General features: G+C 47.3%; 1 protein-coding gene across 5 annotated transcripts in view; it reads right to left on the bottom strand.

The window, feature by feature from the left end:
- Positions 1-24,377, bottom strand: part of FRMD4B (FERM domain containing 4B) — a 139,889-nt gene that overhangs the window by 86,137 nt on the left and 29,375 nt on the right. For 2 of the 5 annotated variants that reach the window (XM_080385323.1, XM_080385324.1), the window contains exon 2: positions 14,971-15,267. The exons of 2 other annotated variants lie outside the window; for them this stretch is intronic. Coding sequence is in view for 1 of the 3 variants with exons in the window: in XM_080385322.1 (XP_080241448.1) it covers positions 1,141-1,302 (162 nt within the window). In the remaining 2 variants the exon portion in view is untranslated. One more of the 5 variants, XM_080385322.1, reaches the window with a different exon arrangement.

The following is a 24,377-nucleotide window of genomic DNA, read 5'->3' on the forward strand; positions in this document are numbered from 1 at the left end:
CACTTGGGCCATATTCCCCAAGTGACACACGTTGTCACACATACCATGAGTATTTGCATCCATCACCTGTACAAGATGCATTAGAGTACTTGGAAGCACTTCTATCACTGTAAAGCTGTTCTACCACTCCTGGGCATACCTGAAAGCTAAATAGCAACAGATCCCTTTGGGATTAAACAGACACAGACGTCTTTTTAGCATGACTTTCCCATGGAAATAACATCCTGACAGTTCTAGAGAGCTGTTTGCTATGAGCTGTGTCATTCTCTGTGTTGCAACACACCAGGAAGAAGGGAGAAGCAGCTTTGAAACATTCAACATAATCTAGCAAACACGCACACTGACACTGTGACCAGGCACACATCACCAGTTTACACGTGAGACAAAAAGAGACGCACACAAAAATAAATAACTGCCAGCAAAAACAGAGCCCAAAGAGTGGCACCACCCTAACTGCAACTGGATGCCACAGTAAATGCCAGCTCCGTGCTGTGTTTTTTGCCGGCGGGAAGGGGAGCCTCCCCCAGTTGTTGCAGGACTCATCACAGCCCCCCCCAAATAGCAATGCCTTTGTAATGTCAAACACTATCATTTTACAGTCTGCTGCTGTTCAGCCACACAAATAGCAGAAAAAGCTCCAGCCAGTCTCTCCTACGGCAGCATCGCGCTCCGAGTGCCAGCAGCGCAGGCGGGGGGAGCTGAACTCCGTCCCCCAGATCCCAAGCGCAAGGATAGTGATGGCACGAAAGAGACTGAGGGGCTGTCAGCTGCTGAAACGCTTTGGGATAAACTGGCTGATAAAACACATTGAACATTTAGAACACCTCCCCGAAACCTGAATTCAAACCAGGCGCACAGTGCTGGCTGTTTGGAAGCCGTGCCGGACCCCAGCTCAGCACCGATGACAGATCTGCTGGGGAGCTGCAGCTCTGGCTCCATGTGCTGCACCTCGCACGGTCCCAGCCTCACCAGCTGCGTGCTGGGGAGTCAGGCAGGTGAGCCAGCACGTGTCCATCAGGTGGCACGAGGCTCTTTTTAAAAAAAAAAAAAAAAAAAAAAACCAAACCAAAACACAAACAAAAAAAACCACACAAACACCAAAACCCAGGGTAGTTACCAGGGGGGAGCTGGGAGGTTTACCTGGTAGACATCCCGGAGGCCACACCACGCTCGCAGGGCTTGCCGGCATGCCCGCAGCTGGGCAGCGTACCACCTCCTCAGCGCTGCCACCGTCACCGTCCAGACGAAACGGCTCCCGCTGAAGAGCAGATCCTCCACCCCGCACATGAACACCGAAGCCATGACCTGCTCCCTTGGCAAAACAAAATCCCCGTCCCGGCTGGCTGCCGCTGGCTCTCGCTCCCCCGCTCAGACGCCTGGCATGACGGCAGCCTGGCTTTATACGGCGGGCGGAGGGCAGGGGTGTCGCGCAGAGCCAGGGTCAAGCCTTAAAACAAACTCTTCTTTCACGGCGCTTCCTGGGCAGATTCCCAGGCATGCCCTGGCCGGCCGTGCCTAAAGCCGAGCCAGCGGCTGCAGTAGCTCAGCCCTACCAGCAGCTCACACAGCAGCCTTGTCCTTCTTAGCGGCTTATATAAAGCTCTGTTAAGCTCCAGTAGCTACCACTATGTTTTCTAATTAAATTTTAACCCTTTTGCCATATGCCCTGACGACAACCCCATTTAGACACTCCAAGAGAAGGGAACCGCTCGACAGCGTTAATCTCCGCTGCACCTCGTAAGCTGGGCAGGCACTTCATCACCACGTCCACCTAACGCCGAGATCTGCCTCCGACGCTTTGTTATCTGCCATACGTGGAACAAAGCTGTTATCGTTCTCTCCCGGCTGATCCCATGCTCAAATTGTACACTAGAAATCCTATTTTAAAAGAGCACCTCCGGGAGCCAGCAAGTGGAGGAAAGGGGAGGGAGGGGAAAGGATCAGAATACTCCTGCAAAATACACACACTAACTTCTCTTCCAGCTCAGATCACAGCAGATGCCCACAGCATGGAGCCACCTCTCTGCTCCACACCTCCCCCTTGGCTGTTGCACGGTCCCGGTTAAACTCAACACCTGCTGAAGAGGTGATTTTGCTCTACCCTTAAACTAACTCCATGAATGCAACACTTGCTGCATGAGAAAAACAACGCTGCTCATGCTAGGTGAGCAATTCACAAACAGCCCACAGCAAATAAACACTGAAATAATAGTCCACAAGAGACTCCAGCTTTGCCTTGATAGCTGGTTTAAAATTAGGCAGCACCTTGCCCTTCTGGGGCTTAAACTGCTGATGCCACCCAGCCACACCTCTCATTTGTGGGCTCTTTCCTATTAAAAGCTAAGGGAAGGTGGAAGTCAAAAAGTAATTAATTTTTTTTAAGACCCCCACAGAAGATTTTACAATTCCTAAGCTTTTCAGGATGGAAGTTGCAGGGAGCACCACATGCCACCACCAGCACCTTGCTGGAGAAACTGCTCAAAGAGCAGATTTTTTTCCTAAAACCATCAGCAAGACCGACCTGTAAAAGTAATCTCTCTTGTGTAATGAACTGAATCAAAGGGGGGCAGGAACAGCTTGCATAAGGGCTGCATGGGAGAGCTAAATCCCATGGCATTGCTGGTACTGCTTGCCCAAGTGCACTGCCAGCAAACAGCCTCTACACAGCAGCCCTGTCCCAAATGCTCTTCATGGAAGACACCCTGCATGCCCATAGCACAGGGCAAGTGTTCACAAAACTAATTTCGTTCCATATTAAATCAGCCTTCATTGTATTGCAAAAGCCTGTGCTCATGCACAGGGACACACACACCCCCCTGCCCCGTGTCATAGCTGAGATGATGTAATTCTGTAGACAGATGACTGCCTGTTTTAGACAAGCTTTGGACCTGTGTTTCTCCAGACATCACACTTTTTCCTTTTACATATAACAAAGCAAAAGCAGCCCTGGCTCCTCTTGGTGCTGGTACCTATTGGCTATGTTACTGCCAGGGAGTTTACATCTCTCCAAACCTTGCTTTCATTTGGGAAAACAACAACTATATTGCAAATGTATTAGAAGCTATTACAAAGTGAGCTCGTGCAGAGAGAGATACAGCTTGATACAACAAGAAGCAAGTAAAGACTTGGGCTCTGCAGCGAAATCCAACAGCCATACACCCACCCCAAGAGTTTTATCACCCTTTTGAATGCTGTCTTAGAGCTTGTGGCCGCAAGGAAGTCTTCTTCCTCCTCCTCCAGTGCTGCCCATCACCATTTTGTGTTTAGAGAACTTTAACATCAACAAAAACATACAAAATGGGAGAAGTTTCCATCGTCCACGGGGAGAGATAAATATCCACAGAGTTAGTTATTCCAATAGCCTAAGCCAGAACCACCACTAGGCTTGGCAGCGGGTAGTTGCCATTCCCTCAGATAACACTGTTTTGGAGAGGAATGAGGCAGGAAAAACTCAAATAGCATCTGTGTATTATGGTCAAGTCATATCCAAATTTAAACACAGAAATAAAAGAAAATCCAATTTTCAAGTTCCATTTCTAAAAGAAAAGGAGCTTTGTAGTTCAAGAAATAGTGCAGGCAACAGCCCTGTCCTGCGCCAGGAAAATCCAACCAACCCACTATGAAAAGTTGGAAAGCTTCTGCTCTGTGCCTGCTGTTCTCAGTGCTTTTTTGTTTTCCCTATTACCTAACCAGACTGAAAAATTAAGGATGATGAGCGTTGTCTCCTTTAGCACAGCACAAGAGATTTAGTTGTTTGGTTTTTTGTTGTTGTTTTTTGGTGGTTTTTTTTTTAGGTTGGTCTATGTTCCATGGTATCTTTAAATTGAACTTACATGTTCTGCACAGTTACTCTTTATGCTTCATAAATTACCATGTGCCTGAGCAATGGCCCCGTCTCAGAAGGTAGAGCCACATGTACTTAGACCCTCCCTCCTCAGTACTCCCAACGGCTTTACCCATCAATATCTCCATTATCTTATACAGGCATTATGATCCTATAGTAAAATTATAGCTCCACGTGTAGGCTAAAGCAAGGCAAGAACCTTTTCCCCACCCTTACTTAGGGTACATGGGATTTGAAGTCCACTCTTATGAGTAGGGGCTTCACACACATCTTGTCATGCTTCTGGATGAAGTAGGTAACAGAAACAAGCAAGTGCCATCTGGACTTCACCTTCCTCACCCACCTGAGTACATGTGGCCACAGTCACACCGTGGTGTGCTGCCTCTTGAACTCCCACAGAACAAAAAAGAGCAAAGCAAGCTGATGATGCAAAGAGCAGCTAAATTAAATTTTGAAGGATTTTGGTGTTTTCATATGCAGCTGACAAATTAACCATTCAAATTAATCTTAGACTTTTCTTGACTTCCATTTTCAGAACCTGATTGTAAGTGGGTTCATTTGAAATAACACCTGGGCTCCCTAAGAGTCAGGACAGAGGTCACAACATTCAGCAAGGGAAAGTCAGTAGGACATCCAGACAGTTTCCAAAGGCTGTAGTATCCAGATCTCTATTCTATTCTATAAGGAAGGGGGGTAGGGAAGATAGATATCTCTGGAAAAGCCTGTAGAGGTATGTACCACTTCCAAGGGAACACTGCAGACAGCTACTGCAAATCTATTTGATGTACAGTCATATGAACCACAGGGCATTCATTTCTGGTAAGGAATAAGCCTACACACAACAGGAGTCTAAGGAGAACATCACTTGAAAAGAGAAGACAGAAAACTTGATGTGTGGCAGATGTACGCTTTTCCTTATATTACTGATCGTGGTTCCGGAATAATGAGTATTAAAAAAAAAAGAGAACAAGGGTTTGCTACCAACGTAACAGGAAAAGATGATCCCAAGTGGATTCTCAGGCTTCCTTGCATGTTATCTTCTGTGCCCAAATGAATGGAAGGACGCTTAGCTGAACTGCTGCTTTTCTTTTCAAAGTAGCTCATACGAAGTTCACATGAATAGAGAATTCATCTACTGGTGAGACATTGGACAAGAGCATCAATCTTCCCTTACATCTACAAAGCAGTATTAGCCCCTAGATACAACTTTTGATTAGACATACAGGAAAAAGGACAGACACACACACAGTGTCCCCAGTGGCAGATAACGAAATTAAAGCTTTGATCATTTTTGGTCTCTGAACCTTTAACAGTAAAAGGTAAGTTATGGTGCATGTGCTCAAAATGCCTTAATTACACGGGCTAGCAGATGTCTGTCTTAACCAGTGCTTTAAAACACACTCCAATCCGTAATTTGTCCCCATACATTGACTATGCATGATTGCAACCAATATTCATAATATTCCATAGAGCAAGCAGCAAAGTTCAGCACAGACCAAGAACACTGTGACAGCCCTCACAAGGCTGAGGAACAGTTCTGTTTCCTGGCACACATCACCATTTAAAACCTGCTGTTAGCTCAACTCCAAAGGTTCAGACCCCCAAGCCCCCATACCCTGCGATGGTCTCAGGCCAATGCTAACAATTGTTGAGGTCCTTGCTAAGACCCAAAAAGCTGTGGCACCACTGAATTCCCACCAGAAACCAACTGCAGTCCCACCTCATCCTGCCACCCCCAGATGTGTTTCTCCTTTCTGAAGATCTGCTCACAGATTTGTGCATCAGAATTTTCTGATTTTGCTCCAGCCACAAGCCAACAGTGTATGGTTACACTGCTTTTAAAAAAACACGTTTAAAAAAATGCCCAAAGGTGCTGATTTGTAAGAGTTTTCATGAGCATTAACAACTGGATTACTTGGGAATCAGGACTTTCTCAGACAATGCTGAAGCTGCATATCCCCCAGCACTTTAATTCCTGTCATGAAACAAGCCTGTGAAGCTGTGAACATTAATGCAATTAACCCCAAATAAAGATGAAGCGACTTTTCAAAAATAATTTTTGCTACATTCTGGCTCTTAATTACCAACTTAAAGATAAAATGAAATACAGTCATCAGGCACCCTCTCTTTGATGTTGCAACCTCTCAGTACCTAAGATGCTTAAAAAGCAGCACTGGTGCATAGGATGTCTGTAATCCAGCCTGCCCTGATTGAGAGCTTTTGAAGCAAGATTCAACTTCTAGTAAAAGGCATTTGCAAACCAGTTTGGTTCTTTGAGATTATTGGAGGGGGCAGAATCACAAGATAATCTTAACTACCCTACTTTAATCCTTTATATTAGCACAAATTTGGGGAACCTCTCAGAAAAGCCTACACTTCCACAAAAATTTATCTACTACCATTCGCATTATCAAACTTTCATTTAGAAAGCACATTAAATCTGCATGAAAGGGCCATCCCACTTTCCTTTAAGGCTAATAACAGCATCCTGCGCAGGTATTTGGACCCCTCCCCAGTTGCTACACCAGGAATTTCGATTCCCAGTTTTGCCCACTGAACTGCACCTAAGGCAAGTGAGTGATGTAGCTGAAAGCCACAACTACACCCAAGATGATCCGCATCTGAGAGGGAAGCTCTGGTACCTAGTGCTCTCCTCTCTGGATGAGGCACAGCCTCTAATAAGCTTGTTTAACAGCAGCTTTACATTCTCCTAAATGAGGTCCTGACTTTTTTTCCTCCTCTCAAGAGAGCTTGGGCTGTACATATATTGCTCCACACTAATGATATAAACATAACACTGTGACAAGTAAACACATTTTTAAAGCTCAAGAGCCACAGTGCCAGAACATGAGTTTCTGGCAGTCTGTATCCCATAGTAAAGCTAATTAGCACGTCACATCAGAAACCAAGTGCCACTGCCTTTTAACTCTATAAATGATTAAACAGCTTGCAGTCTGATTCCTCAAATGGCACATTTTCATACCTGCTGTACCTAGAACTCCAAAATCAGGTCAGGTTCAAAACAAGTAGCATATGCTCCAGTTTCACAAGTCAGGGTTTGACATCTCTCACTGCCAAGCTATCGCCATCAGAACACGTCACCCAGTTTTTTACAATACAAACATCATTTCTCCGGTACTTTTCGGCCAGTGCCTTGGGGTACTATTTGGCACAGCATGCCTGACCTCGGTGGAACCTCACAGGTCCATGCCTGTACAGTCAGGTGAGGATGCAGTTCAAGAAGTCTACACGCAATCTGGAAGCAGTGAGGACAACTAATGAATGTAATTATTTAAAGCATACCTATATACAAATTGTATTCACATTTGTATACACACATATTTCTTGGTGGGTAGAAGTCTACAACCACGTAAAGTCAGTTTCCACAGAAAAGATACATAATAAAGGGAAACACCACCCCACGTTTCTAAGCAAAGGAGGATGAAAACACATGAGAAAAAAATTATCTCCAGCTGAAAGAGGATTAGTTTCCATCACACACACACACAGAGTCTGTGACTGCTTTCAGACAAAATGTGTCTTGACGATGCTCTTGCTCAGCAACCCGAGCAATGGCAGGCTGGGGACCCGTAGGAAGATCTCCCCAGACACCAGCATCACTGTCTGCAGCTCCCCAGGCATGAAGTCCTGCCCCAGGGACACCATACGGTGGGGCAGGGGATCCGTGGGATGAATCCCCCACTCCAGGATGGGGCAGGAGCCTGGAAAACTATCCTCCTCTTCCCAGCTTTGTGGGAAGGGCTTCCTTCATCAGCAGGGGAGAGTCACCACTGGTGACACGGGAAATCATCCTGCGCTCGGTGCTACTCCCAAGCCACATCTGGAGGAAATGAGAAGATCAAACAAGCATGGGGTGGAAACCTGGGGCATCCTCAGGGCTGCAGAGAAAACAACACCACTGCCGCCTCCTTCCCCAGAGCCACTGCACGGCCTGGGCAGTGACAGTGCCGCTGCAGGGGACAATTCCAGCTGCGCCAGCCTCCTGCAGTGCCAGGCCCTGCGAGGGGGAGGCACCCATGGAGGAGAGGCTGCGGCTGCCTTAGGAAGCTGCAGCAGGAAGAGCAACTGCTCTCCAAGCTGCTGGGTTTGCTGTCCTGTTATCCAGCCCTGCAGCAGGTTGCTCTCACTCACATGCCAGCCGTGCCCGTGCCTCCTACCCATGGAGGCAGGGTAGGGTAACAGCCCATGGAGATGGTCCCCAAGCCCCAGGGGGGACAAGGAGCCTTGGCAGAAGAGGGGCCGAGACCCCACCGAACAACAGGACAGACAGCTCTCACATGCTTCAAAAATAAATGATAGGAAGGGACAAAACCCCATTGTCACTCCGCACCTGCAGTCTCATGACCTCTCCCTCCCTCGAACTGGCAGAGGAGTAACAAAGTGTACAAAATACTTTTAGCATCGTAGCTTTAGAGGCAAAATTATAATAGCTTCTGTACACTGACCGACCATCCTGACAAAATTTCCACCTCTTGCTCAAATATTCAGGTGGGACAGTACAGCCCCCTGCACCTCCCACATAGACCTAAGGCAGCAGCTTCCTGGCAGCTTGGAGCAATGCCACACACCTCTGTGGTTTGCATTTTAGGAGTGCACGCCACTCGTCCTGTCCATCGCCTTCCTGGAGCCATGAAACGCTTCAGGGTCTCACCAGAGGAGTGGCAGGTTCAAAGTCTGGAGGATGGAGGGGCTGGAGTTCCAGACAGGGCAACACATCCAGCCCCGCCGGTTCGTCCTGCACCTCCCACAGCCCCGGCTAGCAGCAGGAGGGTTCCTTCCCCGGCTCTACTGGCCGGTCACTCGGAAGGGACAGCACTCCCCGACAGGTACCAAACCTGCTCAGCTTCCCTCGGGCACCGGTCCATGATGGATGCTGGCATCGCCCTGCTGCTGTCCCAGCCAAACATGGGGCAGCATCTCCTACGTTTTGAGTCAGCAGGGAGTATTAAAGGGAGCCTGAAGAAGTCAGATAATTACTTTTGGATGAAGTATTTCACGGTAGATATAAATATGTGAGGAGCATGAAAATTCAGGGCTGCCCCAGCTTTATGATTATTTTATAGCCTCGTTAATCTATGGCAAATGGCGTAGAATTACTACATAACCTAAATACCAGGCAGAGATCTACAACGCTGTAAGAGGAAGCATAAATGAGATAGTAAAGTTTCAGCATTTTGCACGATATATATGGCCACGAAGACAAAAATAACGACCCAAACCTATCAGTCTCCTGACAAGAATCTTTTAAAGACTGAGAATAAATGATATCTAACTACTATAATTATATCCTCGGTGCATTCATTCTCTCAGGATGAGTAACTCAGGATGCTATAGCCTCCAGAAAAATCATGACTCAGAGCAATACTCTGCCCTTGATTAGACTTTATGGGTCATGCCTAGCCCAGGAAAGTTGTACACCCAGGAATGGATTTGTCCTTCCCTACATACATGCCCAGATGACAGAGTTTAATCATGCATCCTATCCAACGTGAACCAAGTGACCATCTTGGACATTTTTGTGCTTCTCCTCCCTACTCCATTTCAGACCATAAACCCAGCCGAGCAGGATTCATTCCTGCATCCATTCAGTATTTGGCACACCAGAGCACCACTGCTGATAGAAACTTTTCATCAAAACCCACATTTAAAGGAACTGAGCCCCAACCCCACCGCCACTGGTTGGAGAGGCCAGCAGCATGGCACAGGCAGCTGATACTCTTCTAGGACGACAGTATAGTCACCTCATCTCCCCCAGGCCAGACCACCAGCATCCAGACCCACTGCTGTGGCATGCTCAAGTAAAAAATGGCCACAGGACCATTCTCTATCCAGGACTTGATCAGTCCAACCTGAAGTTAACAGGTCTTGTCACACCTGCCGTGGGTAAGTCCAGTTCACAGCCTTTTGAGGAAGAGCAACTGCATTTTTCCAGCCAATTTTTGCAATTTTTGCAGAGGCAGAATCACAAACCCGTGGAGAGAGACAGCACCAGTAAATAGCAGAGACAAGAATAAATTGGTACTGTAAATCTATATCATAAGTTGCCAGCACTCTCAGTGCTATGCTTTCTGAGAATGCAGGTCTGCCGCAGCTGCACTTCTCAAGCTAGAAAGCAAAACGAACATCATTTCACAACATGTCATCGATTGCTACAGCAATTAGTGCCTCATTTTACTAACAAAGTACCTGAACAGTGCATGTTTGCCAGCTCTAGACAAATAAATGGGCAATAACCATCTAGAATTTGAAAGGAAGCAAATCAGCATGTTTTGCTGTTAGAACAGATGAGCTCTGGTGGAAGCATTTCATGAAGGTGAGCCTTGGTGCCAAGTGTTTGACCATAGGAAACGAAACAAGTCAAGCTGCTTGTGGCATTTCCCCAGAGGAACCGCATCGCTTAAGCTCATAGCAACTCTTAGTGCCCTGGAAGACTAAAGCAAGCTTTCCAAAGCGCACGAGTTCCTGGCTCTTCAGAAAGCAGGTGTATGTCCAGCAGCCCTGGACCACGGGGTGCAAGGATCAGCTGCACCAAAGGAAGAAAGAGAGCAGCCATTGAAAGTTTGTTTTTATCCTCAGAAGGCCTCCAAAGTAAACAAGCAGCATGCCATGGGCTTGATCCAAAGCCCATTGAAATCAATGGAAAGACTCCAGCTGCCCTCAATAGGCTCGCAGCAAGGCCGGGCATGCCATGAGCACTCCACACGCTGCCCCACCAACCCGCCAACCCCCAATGGTTCTTCACCACCACGTCCCACACCTCCTCCTGCCATCGCTCAGTCCTCCTCTCCTCGGCCTCAACAGGCATTTTGCAATCATTACCTACTCAAGCCATTCAAAATTATATTATGTTAAAAGAAATATATATATTGAAATAGAGTTTTTTTCTGCCCAACCCCAGGAACACAGGTGGGTCATGAATCAATCACCCACGGAGCTGGGTCCCACAAGGTCTCTCTGTCTCTGCGCTGAAAACCTGAACCATAACTCTGCTCTAAACTTCATGAGATGTCTTCTGGAGTCACCACCCAGACCAGTCCTCTGCTGGCTGCCACCCCTGTATTTGTCCTCAAACTAGTGGTAATTGGAGAAGAAATCTTAACTGGTACTGCAGAAATTCAAAGTTCCTCTCACCAGGGAAGACAGGCTGAGTTTAGACAACACGTATTTTGCATGTTCAAGCTGAGCAGAGCCCCTCCAAGAGCAAGGAGTCCCGGTCCAACTTTCCCTCTCTTTTTCAAAAAAAAAGCACCAAGAGAAAGGCTTGATGCCAGCAGCACTGTATCAGCCACCCCTGGGGTGGGAGCATCAGGAAAAGTCAGCAACACAAACAGTGAGGAAGGAAGCGGGGAGGGAAAGGTGGAGACATTGGAGGGGACAGCGGGATGGCCATGGTGGCAGTGGCCTCGGCTGCTGAGTCAGCCTGTTGGGGTCAGCAGGACCTCACCCCTTCAGAAAACAGGGTGCAGGTGCTGGAGATGGAGCTTTGTTCCTGCCAGGTGAGGTTTCCCCACATCTCCTCGCTTTCTCAGAGCCCCCCCCACCAGACACATGTGGCACAGTGCCAGGGGTCTTGCCCATCACAGCTCCCCCCTCACCAGCACAGCTGCCGCCACAGCTGGAGGCCATGGCCAGATCCAGCAGGTAAAGCTGTGCAACCCCTTATCGCAAGGGGTGAGGACGTGGGTGCAGCCGGGTAGGTTACCCCAGCTCACTCCTAAACCAGAACCACTTGGTTTGTGGCTTACTGGGGAGAATAAGAGGGAAGGGGCAATGGCAGGAAGGGAGAGGGGACTATAGCAAAGGGCTATTGATTGCATGGACTGTTAAAACTCATCTTCAGGGAAAAAAAAAACAATCAAACAAAAAAAAAGAAAACAAAGGGGGGGGGATGGGGGACAATCGTAAACAACCCAGCTTTTTTAAAGAGGCTGTTTTGATACACGGCACAATTGAAGACTTCACCATGTTACCTCAGGAGAAGAAAAACCCGTGTTCCTGCAGAGCCGTGACCCTGCCCTATTTGCCATGTAGCACTACATTTGCAAGATGTTTTCTAACCAGGCACAGAACAAATGTGCAGCAATGGCGAGGTTAACTTTTAAGGTTCAGATATAGTTTGGATTCAGTGTTTTGTTCTGGTTTTTAACCCCTTTAAACTCTTCCCTAGCCACCTTGGCAGAGAGGGAAGCAGGACAGACAGGGCTTTACCCTGGCCAGGCTCCCTGCAGTTTCTTCATCTCTCTTCTGGCCGTCCTGCAGCAACAGAAACTCCCCAACGGGGGTCAACCTGAGACCATTCGTATGCTTAAAAAAAAAGTTGTTCTTGCTATTATGGGCACAAATGAGAATTCAGCATTTGTTAGCAATTATCCCAAGCAATAAGTTCAGCCTCCCCCTCATACTTCAAATGGAAACAATGTAGTAACTAAGTAGTACCTGTTGGCAGAGAAACTTTTAAATAGATGGATAGGAGTGGCTGAAATGGCTTCCTAAATGAAAAATTTTCATTGCTTCCCCCCCCCCCGGCTGCCTTTGGGATATAAAGCAGGCTTGCAAACTGCCCTTGCTATTATCAGAGCTGTGATTCAATCAGCATTTCATGGTCCTAATTAACAGGTATTTGTTTTCATGGGCATGATTCCTCATTTGCCAAGGCTGCAAAATTATAATGCATTTTTCCCATCCTCCTTGGAGAGGACATGAGAGCTTAGCCAGGGAAAGGAAGCCATTTGGAGCAGGAAGAGGATGCTTGGAAATGGAGCTAGAGTGCTCATATTAGGCCCTTTCTGAGGTCAGGGGATCAAAATGGCGTTAAATAAAAAAAAAAAAAAAGCCAAAAGGGTGCTATTCTCACTCAGGTTTATGGGCAAAACTGTAGCACAAAATGCCCTTTACCTGCCTGTTTCAGCAGGTCATGCCATCCTGCCTGGCCTCTCCTGGAGGGTGCTTCCCAGGAGCCCTGCTCCCATTCTGCACTCATGGTTGGAAGGGAAGGGGACAAGGGACATCAAGCCCTGCGAAACCACAGCACCTGGTCCTCCTTTTCCTCCAGTCCTATATCAGGAGGAAGAACTTCCAGCTATGGCTGACTGGGCCCTGCTACACCCAGTATCATGACCTCTTGTCCCATATACCTGTTTCTCAAGTCCTGAAAAGCCACACAAGGAACAGAGGGGCCAAACTTCCTTCCAACATGCACCTGCCTTTCCCAGGTACAGGACACTGCAGGCTACGGGGTATCGGGTGCCTCACCGGGTCCTGTCCCACCTTCAGCACCCAAAGCTGAGGTTGCTGTATGCCTCTTCACCCCTACATCCTAAACATTTTTCATCGTTCAGGGAGGCAAACAAAGATATTTGGTTCACAGTGGGGAAAAAGGATTGGAGGAACTGACAGGAGACAGGCAGTAGCTTTAGGGTGGGAAAAACTCTGGAAGCAGGATCTTTGGGGGTAGAGAAGGCACAGCTGTAGGATGAAAGGGGCTCCAGTGTACCATAGACTGCAAGTAGACAGAATAAAACCTCTCATTAGGGACACAGATAGAGTGACTGTCCCTCCCCTACACAGCCCTGTCCTTCCCACCCCTCCCCAAGCACTTGGCAGGACAAAGAGGTATCTGCCCCTTCTGCACAAAGGCAACAAGCTCCTTCAGCACACACATCATGGCACGCAACTCATCCCTAGGATTTGCACGGAAATGACAAGGGGAAAATAAATTCAGCTATTCAAAAACAAATCTAGTGGATGCTACATTCCCAAATTCTCTGGGAGTTAAAAAAATAATAATCAAACCCACAATACAATACAAACAAAAAAACCCAGTTACATATAATATCCTTTACCCCTTCCTCCCGCTGATTCTTAAATCAAATAAAGAACCTCACAAGAACGCAGCAGCCACTGGAATACAATTCATGTTTCTGTATTACTAAATTATGCATTGGCCTTTCAGCAGGTAAAATTGTAGCACAGCACCATCTGTTTCTCAATATGCTCGTTGCCAGATACCATAGCAGGGATTTACTAGTGTATCCCTTTCGAGGTACAGCTGAGCTGATGGGCAGAACATTTGTCACCAGAGAAAGGGATCTGTCACCTGTCCAGTGCACACACATTGGGGATATACACTACTGAAAGGTGGGGGACAGATCATTTATTTTCTGGCATACAGGACAGGCTCACAGTGCCAGCTCTAGCAAACAGCCCTCGAGGATGCTAGACATCCTTTAAAATACTGTGGGAGATGGCACATTTTCCAGCTGTTTGTGCCTTGTGCCACAGCACAGTGATATCAGCAATTTCATTTCTAAGTTCAAGGGTTGCTGCAGGTTTTTCTATTATGGTTAGAAGGGGGAAAAGAAAAGCAGCCAATGTTTCTACTTCTTCAGATTGAAATTGGTTTCAAGCAGATCTCAAATAGTAACGAAATCACCAGGGAGCTCAGTACAGAGCAGACCCTGAAGGCAGCTGCCCCCGGGGGGGGGTTGGTGGGTGCCCAGGTCCAGTGATGGGGGTGCAGAGCCCTGCCAGCACCCAGCCGAGGGTGGGCTGCCCCATCCTACCACCCTTAGCTGGGTATGGAGCTATTGCTAAAGAGCAGACCTGGCAGGACGCTGAGAACACCACACATGCCTGACTCACCCCAGATTCCTGCACGTCTGCCTTCAGAGCAGCTGTTGAGGCTCTGTGCTCAGCAAGGACAGCGAAGCCCACCACAGCCTCGAGCAGCACTGGCACTGCAGTAGCAAATGCTTTCAGCCTGTGAGGTTCTTGGTCCGGGCTCCAGTGCCTGGCACAAGGCAGCACCCCGCACAGTTAAGCCTCCATCCCCTCAACATCCGTGGTAGACATTGTGTCCAAATGCCTGACCCACCAGGCAGCCCAGCATCAGGAACCACACCAGGAGTGGGTCTGCCTCTGGCAACATCCACACAAAGTAAGCCCAGGAGAAGCTTCTAAAAACTCTTTGTGCTCAGCCCCTTCTGACCTAAGCTCCCAGGAGCACCTTCACCAACCACAGGAACATGCCCCCAACTCAAAGGTAGTAACAGTCTGCCAGGCTCAAGCAACTCAACTTGTCAACTCAAACAACAAGCTTCTCTCACCTGAGACTCAGGAGGCGGGTACGTTCTGGAAGTGAAAGCTGCTTGCACCCCTCACCCTCTGCCACACGCCATAAACACCTCTCCTTAACTCTCCTTAACTCCGTGTCCAGGTGCTGTGCTCAGTTCCCCAGCCTCAGCTCAGGTCTTCTGCAAAGCCTCTTCCGTGGGGCTGCTGCTGGTCCAAAGCTGCTGGCCGCACACCACGGTGCCCAAGCCGGTGGCTGGAGGCAGGAGAATTCCTGCAGTGCAGGGAGAAGCCGCCAAGCACCTCCCAGGGCGCCCGGGACAAGAGAGCACCTGTCAGGAGACAAAAGCAATGAGCAAACTGGTTCAGCCTGTTGCTGTCTACGCTGAAGGCCAGCTCGGCACAGGAGGTGTTTAAGTCATGTGTTTGCTCCTGCCCCAGCTTGGAAAGGGAAAAAAAAAAAAAAAAAAAAAAAAGTGGTTTCATAGGATTTAAGACTTTCACCTAATCATTTTCAAAGGGGATATTTGATGACTTAAGAACAAGACAAGAGTTAGAACTTCAGTGCCAAGTTGTAACAAAACAAGCTCTTCTTCCTCCTCCCAGATTTTCTTTTACAAGTACACACCTCCTCTTCACAGCCCTAGTTTTACTGTTCAGAGTCAGGAATGGGGAGTCTTGTTTCCTCTTCTTTCCCCGTCCAGCTTCCTCTGCTCCACAGGCTCTAAGGAATCAGGACAACCAGCACCATTTTACAATGACCGGCCCTCACCTCCTAATTTGCCATGGAAGGAAAGGAGAGGATCCATGAATGTTTCAGGAAAGTCTCATCTGATCTCGAAGTACAACCCATGATACCTTTCTCGTGCCTTAAATATCTCACTTCCCACAGCTGGAGGCTTCAGTAGCTGTTTCATTGCATACAGGGTGCACCGTACAAATGCACCAAAGCACATGGTAGCTGGCTGTGGTGGCCCTGGGCCAGCGCTGAGCCAAGGGAAAGGCTGATCCCGAGGTGATCCAGCCCGGCTGCATTGGGTGGCAGCGAGCACAGGAGCTGCTGGCCCATCTGGGGCTGCGGGACTCCCCCCGACTCCATCAAATACTCATGCTTCAGCTCAGCTCAAGGATCTCTACATCTGGTCACTTTTCCTCATTTCTCCCAATAAAATGACTTTCTAGGGACAAATAAAGTTCTTAGATATCACATCCTTCATCACTGCAGCCCTCTTAGTCTGTGCTTTGCTGCGTTTCAGCTACCACTGCCTTCTAGTAGAGAACTTTTGCTATTTGGGGAGAGACTCACCTACTCCACTGTACATCCCTACAGGAAGAATGTAAAATCAGCGCCCTCAGAGGAGCCGCTGGCACCCAGAACACTCAACTCACATTTTGACATTCATCTCTGTGTGAGCACACCTCTGGCATGCTATTGGGCTGCTTTGCCTTAGCAATTTACACCTGTAGTTCTCCTGCCTTTGCTTCTCCTCACTTTTCCACACCACATATGGATTTCATCTTTCTCATTATTTCACTCATCTTCCTTTTATCCAGTCTCTTTATGGGACACTGCAAAGACAGTATCTGTTTTCCTTACAGAAATCTCATGCAACCTAAATGGGAACATTTTTCCAAGTTTTTACCTACGGTCACACAGAACAACCTCCATGTCCAAACCTGCTCACAGCAGACATGGTCTGCAGATGGAACCAGGTACACAGATTGAGCTGTAGCACAGCTCTTCAATTATGTTTCTGGTGCCCCCCTTTCCAGCAGCTATGACTGCTGCATGCCTCTATTCATTGCAAATGTAGACCCAACCATGTTTAACAATCTTTTAAGTTCATCTCTGCAGAATCCTTCCCTCCATTAGATTAATGAAGTGTTTCTAAGGAACAGCAATATACATGTTACCTAATTATAGAAGTCAGGCTGAAGCAGATCCTTTAAACACATCCTGACTCAGCTCTTCTAACTCTACTTACCCAATCTGCCCCTCTCCACCCCCTGGGTATCCCTGACAAGCAGCTGCTCCAAGCAGCAGCACTTTGTTGCTGCAGGACCGGTCTTTCAATGGCCCAGAGCACCAGTGCCTGTTTCAAGCCTGCTCTCATGTGGGAAACCCATCCAATTCACCCCCCAGCGGAGTTTTGCTACAGCACACCTCCTGCATCCATCCACACACCTGTTGTACAAAGAAGGCAGCTCTAGCGCTAAAACCATCCAACACTGCTGGGATCTTCTCCCCTCTAGCTTTTCTCCTCAGCAGGCTGCAGCACACATCGCTTATAGTTTAGGAGACCCTCACACATAAAACTCAAGCCTGGAGGAACTGCCCAACACTCTGCTTAGGCAGCGCCCTGGGATTTCAGCATCACCAACCTCATCTCAAAAAATGTATTTTGAATCCTAGTGATTGTGACGATGCTGACAGCTGTCAGGCAGGACTTGTACTAGTTTCAACCCTCCCCACACATCTACGTGCCACAACCACTACAATACACAAACAGCCAGAGACATAGAGGACTTTTAAAAATCCCCTTCCTGAAGTATCTCTCCCTTATAGAAACAAAGCAAAACCTTTCCCCATGCTCAGGTGGTGTGGTTGGCACAGAGGGATGTCAGCACACTCTGGTGCAGGCAGCCTGTCCCACAGGGCAGCATGGCTGGAGGGAGGATGGGGAACAGACTCAGTGAGGGCTCTCGCCAGCAGGCACAGCAACAGCCTGCACACCGACGACACACACTGCCCCAGCCCACTGATTCTCTCCTGCAGTTGTTACAAACCATCCTACAATTTTATTATATAAAGAGAAATCTGATACAGGTATTTGCCATCCACCTGAGCCAGCAGTTCCTCCCCAGGATCAGTCCCTGGCCGTGCTGCAGCTCACACCAAAAAGCTTAATACAGGGGCAGAACCAGCTGCACCATCAGTGGAAGCATGGAGATTTGATACCAATCACAGCAGCCACCTCCCACAGCGTTGATACTCTTCAAAAGAAGAAAATTTACCCCTGCTCTACTTAACACACACTACTCAGTGATCAGATTCCTACCAGGCATACAGAGCATCATCAGGCTAAGGAGAAAAGGATTACACTGGTCAGGAGTTTTCAGAGGCTGTGGATGGAGAGCTGTGATCTCTGCTCCTGCGGGGATTTATCATGGGCAGTGGTTCACTAGAGGGCAGCCAGCACACGGCTTGGCTCCACCAGCCCAGACCTCACTCCACACAGCCTCGGATGACTCCAGTATAAACAGCACAGTGGAATTTGCACAAGTGATGGCGTGGTGAAGAAAAAGCAAAATAAACTCCGTATATCATGCATGTGGTGGGGCTCAGACATAGGCTTGGACTCCAGAAGAGAAGCATGCACATTGCTCCCAGTGCCCTGACCACCGAAACCAGATCACCAGGCTTCAATATTCAACCCAGTTTTGGTTGTTTCCCCCACAAAAGTACCAATACTAAATGAACAACATGAGCTTTTCAGCAAAACCTCTAAATTTGTCTCCATGACCCCAGCAGATAGAGGCAGCAAGTTAATCAGCTACCTACTGAGAAAAGAATCCTACAAGTTGTTTGTTTGTTTGTTTTTTAAAGCCATATTTATGTTTTCTTTCTTATGCCAGGCGAATATAAATCAACAAACCCACTGCACGAACCACCACAAGCAAGTCTCTCTGCCCCCAGGGAAGTCCCCCTCCAACATGGGAAAACCCACGCCCTCATGCCAGCCAGAAACAGCAAGATCTAACCCCATGGCTGCAAGATTTAATCTGTATTTTGAGTATTCTCTTGGTAAATTCTTACCAGGGTGTAATTGCCTTTGTATGGCAATGATCTATTATCCTATTAGGAAATTCCATGGGAACAGGGATTTAAAGCAGATACTGTAAGTTCTCACACGGCTTTAATAACCTCCAGTGAGACTGATTTGCTTGTATCAATAGTTAATCAGATCAAATATTCCCAAAGGATCTTTTCCTGATAACCTGTTATTTATGTGAGGGACCAGCAACCTGACCCAAAGCTTCCTGGAGCCTTTCCCTGCCGGAACAGTCCCTCCAATGCCACCAGGCCATTCCACAGGGACTGCAGCACCCAGTGCAGCCCTGCAGGTGACATGACCCCCAGTTAATCTTGGCAGTGGCCACCCTTCAATCAGGTCTGCTCCGTGTTTTAACTGACCACGTTCAGTTTTATTATAGCTAGAAGTCTGATATCTACTAGAAGAAAATTGCACTTGGACTAGAAAGGAAGAATTTAAAACACCACACAAAAGGACATTGATTTTAAAGAGGGCTATTTTCTTCCTTATGTTATAAGTTGCTCTCAGCTCTTCCAGGCCACCATGGTCCTGATTTCCAGTTGAGACTTAAGTCAGATCCCAGATGTCTCCTTTCATTTAAGAAGTGAAACATACCAACTGTATCCAAGAAATTCCCTGGGAGAAATCAGTTCTTTCCACAGCCGCTATAATTAATGTTTTCCTGCTTTGTGCATTTTAAGGGCATGTTGGGCAAGCTGGAATTTGTTTCATACACATTTTTCCCAGTTAGTCCTTTATTTCACCTGAAATCCTAGCAAGATGACAGACCATAGGTCACCCCTTACTCTACCACTGGAGACTGAGCCCAGAGCAATCACACTGTGGGAAATAGCTCGCAGAGCAGCACAGAAAGTCAGTGCCTGAGACACCTGCAGTAACTTCAATACTTGGACAGAATGAAATATTAGCTCTTTTCCAGGGCTGCCTATTATTATTTTGCCTCTCCTTGTAGAGGGATTTTCACTAATCTAGACACTTATGTACAGATTAGAAACGAGAAAGCAAGCTGGTCTGAATTAAAGACCATCCTATCACTTTATAAGTAACACTCACACGCCAAAACCTCAGATTGTTTTTTTATTTTATTTTATTCTCTAACTCCAGTAATTTAACAGCACATTGATTTTGAAATAATGGACAGGGCTAAGTAAGCAGGATGCAGCAGCAGCCAGGAATAACTGCTGAGTGAGAGAAAGGACTAAGAAAAGAAAAAAAAAAGAAAAGAAAAAAAAAAAAAAATCACTTCATCACTGTAAGTCCATAGCTTCCCCTACTTGAATGGCAAGCTTTCCATCAGTTTAACAGGGTCACTTAAAATTTCTTCTATCAGAAGTCTAGAAACACCTGGGTAACAAAAAGATGACCAACCCATATTGCCCAGATGCTCAAGAATTATTTCATTTTATTCTAAAAAGACAATTTTATATAATTATATAAAATGTATGCATGGAGTTCCATCCACCCCACAATAAAAACATTACACAGTGGTGGCCAAGTGCTTTTATGGCCGGTACAGGACCATGGGCACTGCCGGTGACATGGGGACCACAGCACCCATGACATGCTGGGGACCCGGCATCCCTCTGGCAGTGCTGGCATCATGCAGGACCAGCCCCTTCACCTTCCCCTCACACCAGCAAGAGGCTGCAATACAACAGCTGAGGGTCAAGGCAACATTTCAGGTGATTCCTTAAGTTTCACATGTTCCAGATGGGCTTTCTGGAAATCTCTCAACTCCCAAAAAAAGCACTGCCCCCTGGGGCTAGGCAAAGCCTAGGGCCAAACTTCTCCCACTTGTTACACTGCAAAACTGCCTGTCCTCTCCTTGAAACAGGACTGTATTCTAACTAAAAACCAGAAGAAAGTGTATGAGGAAAGGATTAGTGTTAGAAATTAATTAACACATAAAGCCCAAACAAATTAGTTTCATCTCAGTTTATTCATTCCATCCCAGAGGGAGAATATCCTTCTTATCAGAGCAGCTGAGAAAGCAAGGACAAGTCTAATAAAGAGAGAAGCTAGGCTTCTGAGAGTTGTTATTTTTAACTAATTCTCCTTTTTGTTCCACATTATTTTAATTAAAGGGTTGAGATTGGAGTAAGAGCCCAATCTTGCACCAGCATTAATCTGCAGCACCCTGCAAGGCAACAAGGATCTTCACTCAAGTTGCTGAACACAATTTCTAAAGAGGCTGTTTTGATACACAGCACAATTTGAAGGCTTTGCCATGTTACCTCAGGAGAGGGGGGAAAAAACCCCACCAAAACGTGTTCCTGCAGAGCTGCGACTCTGCTGTGTTTGTCATGCAGCATTACATTCTCCAAATTATGTTTTCTAACCAAGCAATGAACAAGTGAGCAGCCACGGTGAGGTTAACACCACAACTCTTTTACATGACCTGTCTAGATTTAGGGTTGCTTTTGGTGTTTAGGTTTTGTTGGGGGTTTTTTTGGGTGGTTTTTTTTTTGGTTTTTTTTGTTTGTTTGTTTTTTTGTTTTTTTTTTTTTTTTTTTTTTTTTTTTTTTTTTTTTTTTGGGGGGGGGGGGGAGGAGTACTGAGGTTACATCCACTCAGGATGAGCATCCTGCATCAGCTGGGGAGAGGGGGATGCACAGCTGAGTGACAAGAGCTCATGCTTCCACAGTCTCGCTCAACACCCTTGGAAGATGCCACATCCCAGCTGCTCCCAAGGCAGGACACCTCTGCTGGTCTCACTCACAGCTGCACAGAGCAGAGCATACAGGGACACGCCGGGACTCCAGCAGGAGAACAGGTTTTCATCTCACAACAGACAGGAGAACTCAGCAGTCAGTGGCCCGGGGTTGTCATCCCCAGGAGAGGTGATGGTGCCATTTCTGAGAAGGGACCACATCACGTGGAGAAAAAACAGTCTCCCTCCACACACCAAGCAGAAAGCACTGTTAGGAGACTCCTCACAGCAGTGTCTCCATGACAAATCCCACACTGTGTGTCGGGGGTGGGAGGTGGGGGGGGGTGGCAACACAAGGGCAGCTGCTGTGCTCAGGCTGCTCAGAGCTCTTCTTGTGTTTCATCATGCAGGAAGGAAACAAGGGGCTGAAGTCCCTGCCTCCATCAGTTGATGCAGGCTCCTGCTAACACCAGCCACAAGCAAGTTATGCAAAGCAACCCCTGTCCTAAAAATTAAGGCAAGGGAAGGGTGTGCCCCAGCCCTGCATGCTGCAAGCAGGCTCAGCAGGAGCTGCTCCGGGTCCTGCAGCCATGCTTTTTCAAACACTTATCTCCTCCCAGTACAGGAAGATTTAATGTGGAGAGCCAGAATAGCTGCCCTGGGAAACCTCCCACTCGGAGATTCAGCCTTGTATTTATGAGCTGTTACTTTCTGTGCAAGCTGGGATGTTATCTGGGTGAGTGCTGGGACAGACCCAGGCTCAGCAGCACTCCCAGCTCCACGGGTCAGTGGCAACCAGCCCCTGACAAGGAAAACACACTGGACTGTAGTTATTCCAAGTGGTTTTCTCACTTGCCACTGTCTCCCCATTGCCTTGGCTGCTTTCATATATTATTCTATCAAGAAGCTACCTTCTAAACAAAGCATTTTTCTCCTCAGTTACCATTTCAAAAGCTCAGCACAAACCCAAGATTTAGATTTAGCAATGACAAGTGGTACCCAAAAGCCATGCTGCACTTCAGGGAGAGCAGGGGCCTGCTGTGGGAAGACGGCAGTAGGGTCCCTCCCCGACACATCCACATGTACCCCCCTCCAGACGGGCCAGTTTGCAGTAGCAGGGTGCCAGGCACTCAAATTCACAGTTACTGGGGCAAAAGGAAGGAAGATTTTGACACAAGAGCACAGAGGTTCAGCTGGCAGCATCCTCCACTTGTAGTTTCCCATAGCAATCAGGCGTTTTAGGAACAGAGATGCTCTCCTCTCCAAAAAAAAAAAAAAAAAAAAAAAAAAAAAGCTGCAACATTTTCACTTCTCCACCTCTGCACCAGCCAAATGGATCTCTGATGCAATCTTGTGGGGTTTCTGGTGCTTACGATTTTCCAACAAGCAGAGCTGGCAAGGCTTCAGCCCCTGACAGCCTGCAGGACCCTTGGCAGCATGCTGAGGGCTGGCCCCACTGATGCCCTGGCGCAAGAGGCAGGAGGACCTTGCTGGAGGAAGGAGATGACACCACCCAGCACCCTGCTCCTTCGCTGGAGGCTTCTCTCTTCAGTTCGGATTCTGATAAATTATCCTGTTCTTGGGCAATAACCACTAATCCTGTTAGATCAGACCTTGATGACAACAGCAGTGAGTCATCCCCCCTCCCATATGAGCCCCCAGTTCCTTTCACTCCCCCTTCCAAGAGTTGATTCAAAACAGTCCCTTCTGGTTTCAAAGCTTATCTGTCCTCCTTAGCCTACAGCTCACGAGCTTGCTCTTTTCCCCCTTCCCCTTGGGAATGGCCACATACCAGCCCAGGCTGAGGGTCGAGGTGGGCACCAGGAGGGACGAGCAGACACGGTTTCTGTAATAACCTCCCTGAATCACATTTCTGAGCCCTCTGCCATCAGCCGCAGTTGAATTTAGCCTGGAAAAACGTCTATTCCCTCCACCACCTGCTTATGTTTATTTTCTTTTCATCTCAACCGGTACACATTGTATCATCTAGGTGGCAAACAAAAACAGAAACTGACACATGAAGTGCAAAATGGATACAAAGTACAAACCATTAGTTACAAAAGTAAACAAAGTTGCAGCAGTGGGTTCTGCTTACTTTCTAGGACACGTGTGAGAAGTGTAGATTTTTTGGCAAAAAAATGACAGAAGAACAGGATCTCGGAGAAATACGTGCAACAGCTTAAACTGAAGGGGAAGGTGGGAAGAAGCAGCAGCCCCTCCAGCAGTACATCACCTAACCATATCGTTTACAAAGGCAAATGCAGACAATCCTGTTAAACTGGCTCAAAGCTAGTCTCACAGCGCAGTACACCAAAACTACAGGAATTTGCCCTCAAAACTTTCCTTCTAGTACCAATCTCTACACTCTGAGATCATAAAAAGCATCTAAAGTTCAATTAACACTTCCAAAAGCTTGCTTGAAGTCACCCACAGGGAATCACATAATTATGGGATGGAAGATAAAGCTTTGTCTAGGATAAGACCACATAAACTAGTGAGAAATGCATTATAAAGTTATCATTTGGACTACATCTCATTTGCTTCAGAGGCTGATATCTCCAGGATCTCCTCAGCCACCCTGCAAGCTACAAACCTACCAAAGGGAGACCAGCTAGTGCAGTATCAAGACTGCAGGAGTTTAGAATTTAAGATGTAAGAAAAGAAAACAAAAAAAAAGGGTCACAAGCCTTTAACATCTGCAGATATCATGGAGATCATCATTCCCCATCATTACCAGGAAGGTTTGAGCTGCAGAAGCATCTGAAAACCCCATAAACAGACAGCACAGGCGTATAAAACCCCATTCTTAGGGCACAGACCAACCACTAAATGACAGGGGTTAGGATAAAAACTTCCTCCAGAGACTGGTGAGCCCATAGCTGTTCTGCTTCAACATGCAACAGTCAGCTGTCCTGTCCCTTAAAATTAGTTCCATCTGCCTTTACCCAAACCAACA

Source organism: Falco punctatus, assembly GCF_963210335.1.
Source record: "Falco punctatus genome assembly, chromosome: 4".
NCBI classification, from domain to species: domain Eukaryota; kingdom Metazoa; phylum Chordata; class Aves; order Falconiformes; family Falconidae; genus Falco; species Falco punctatus.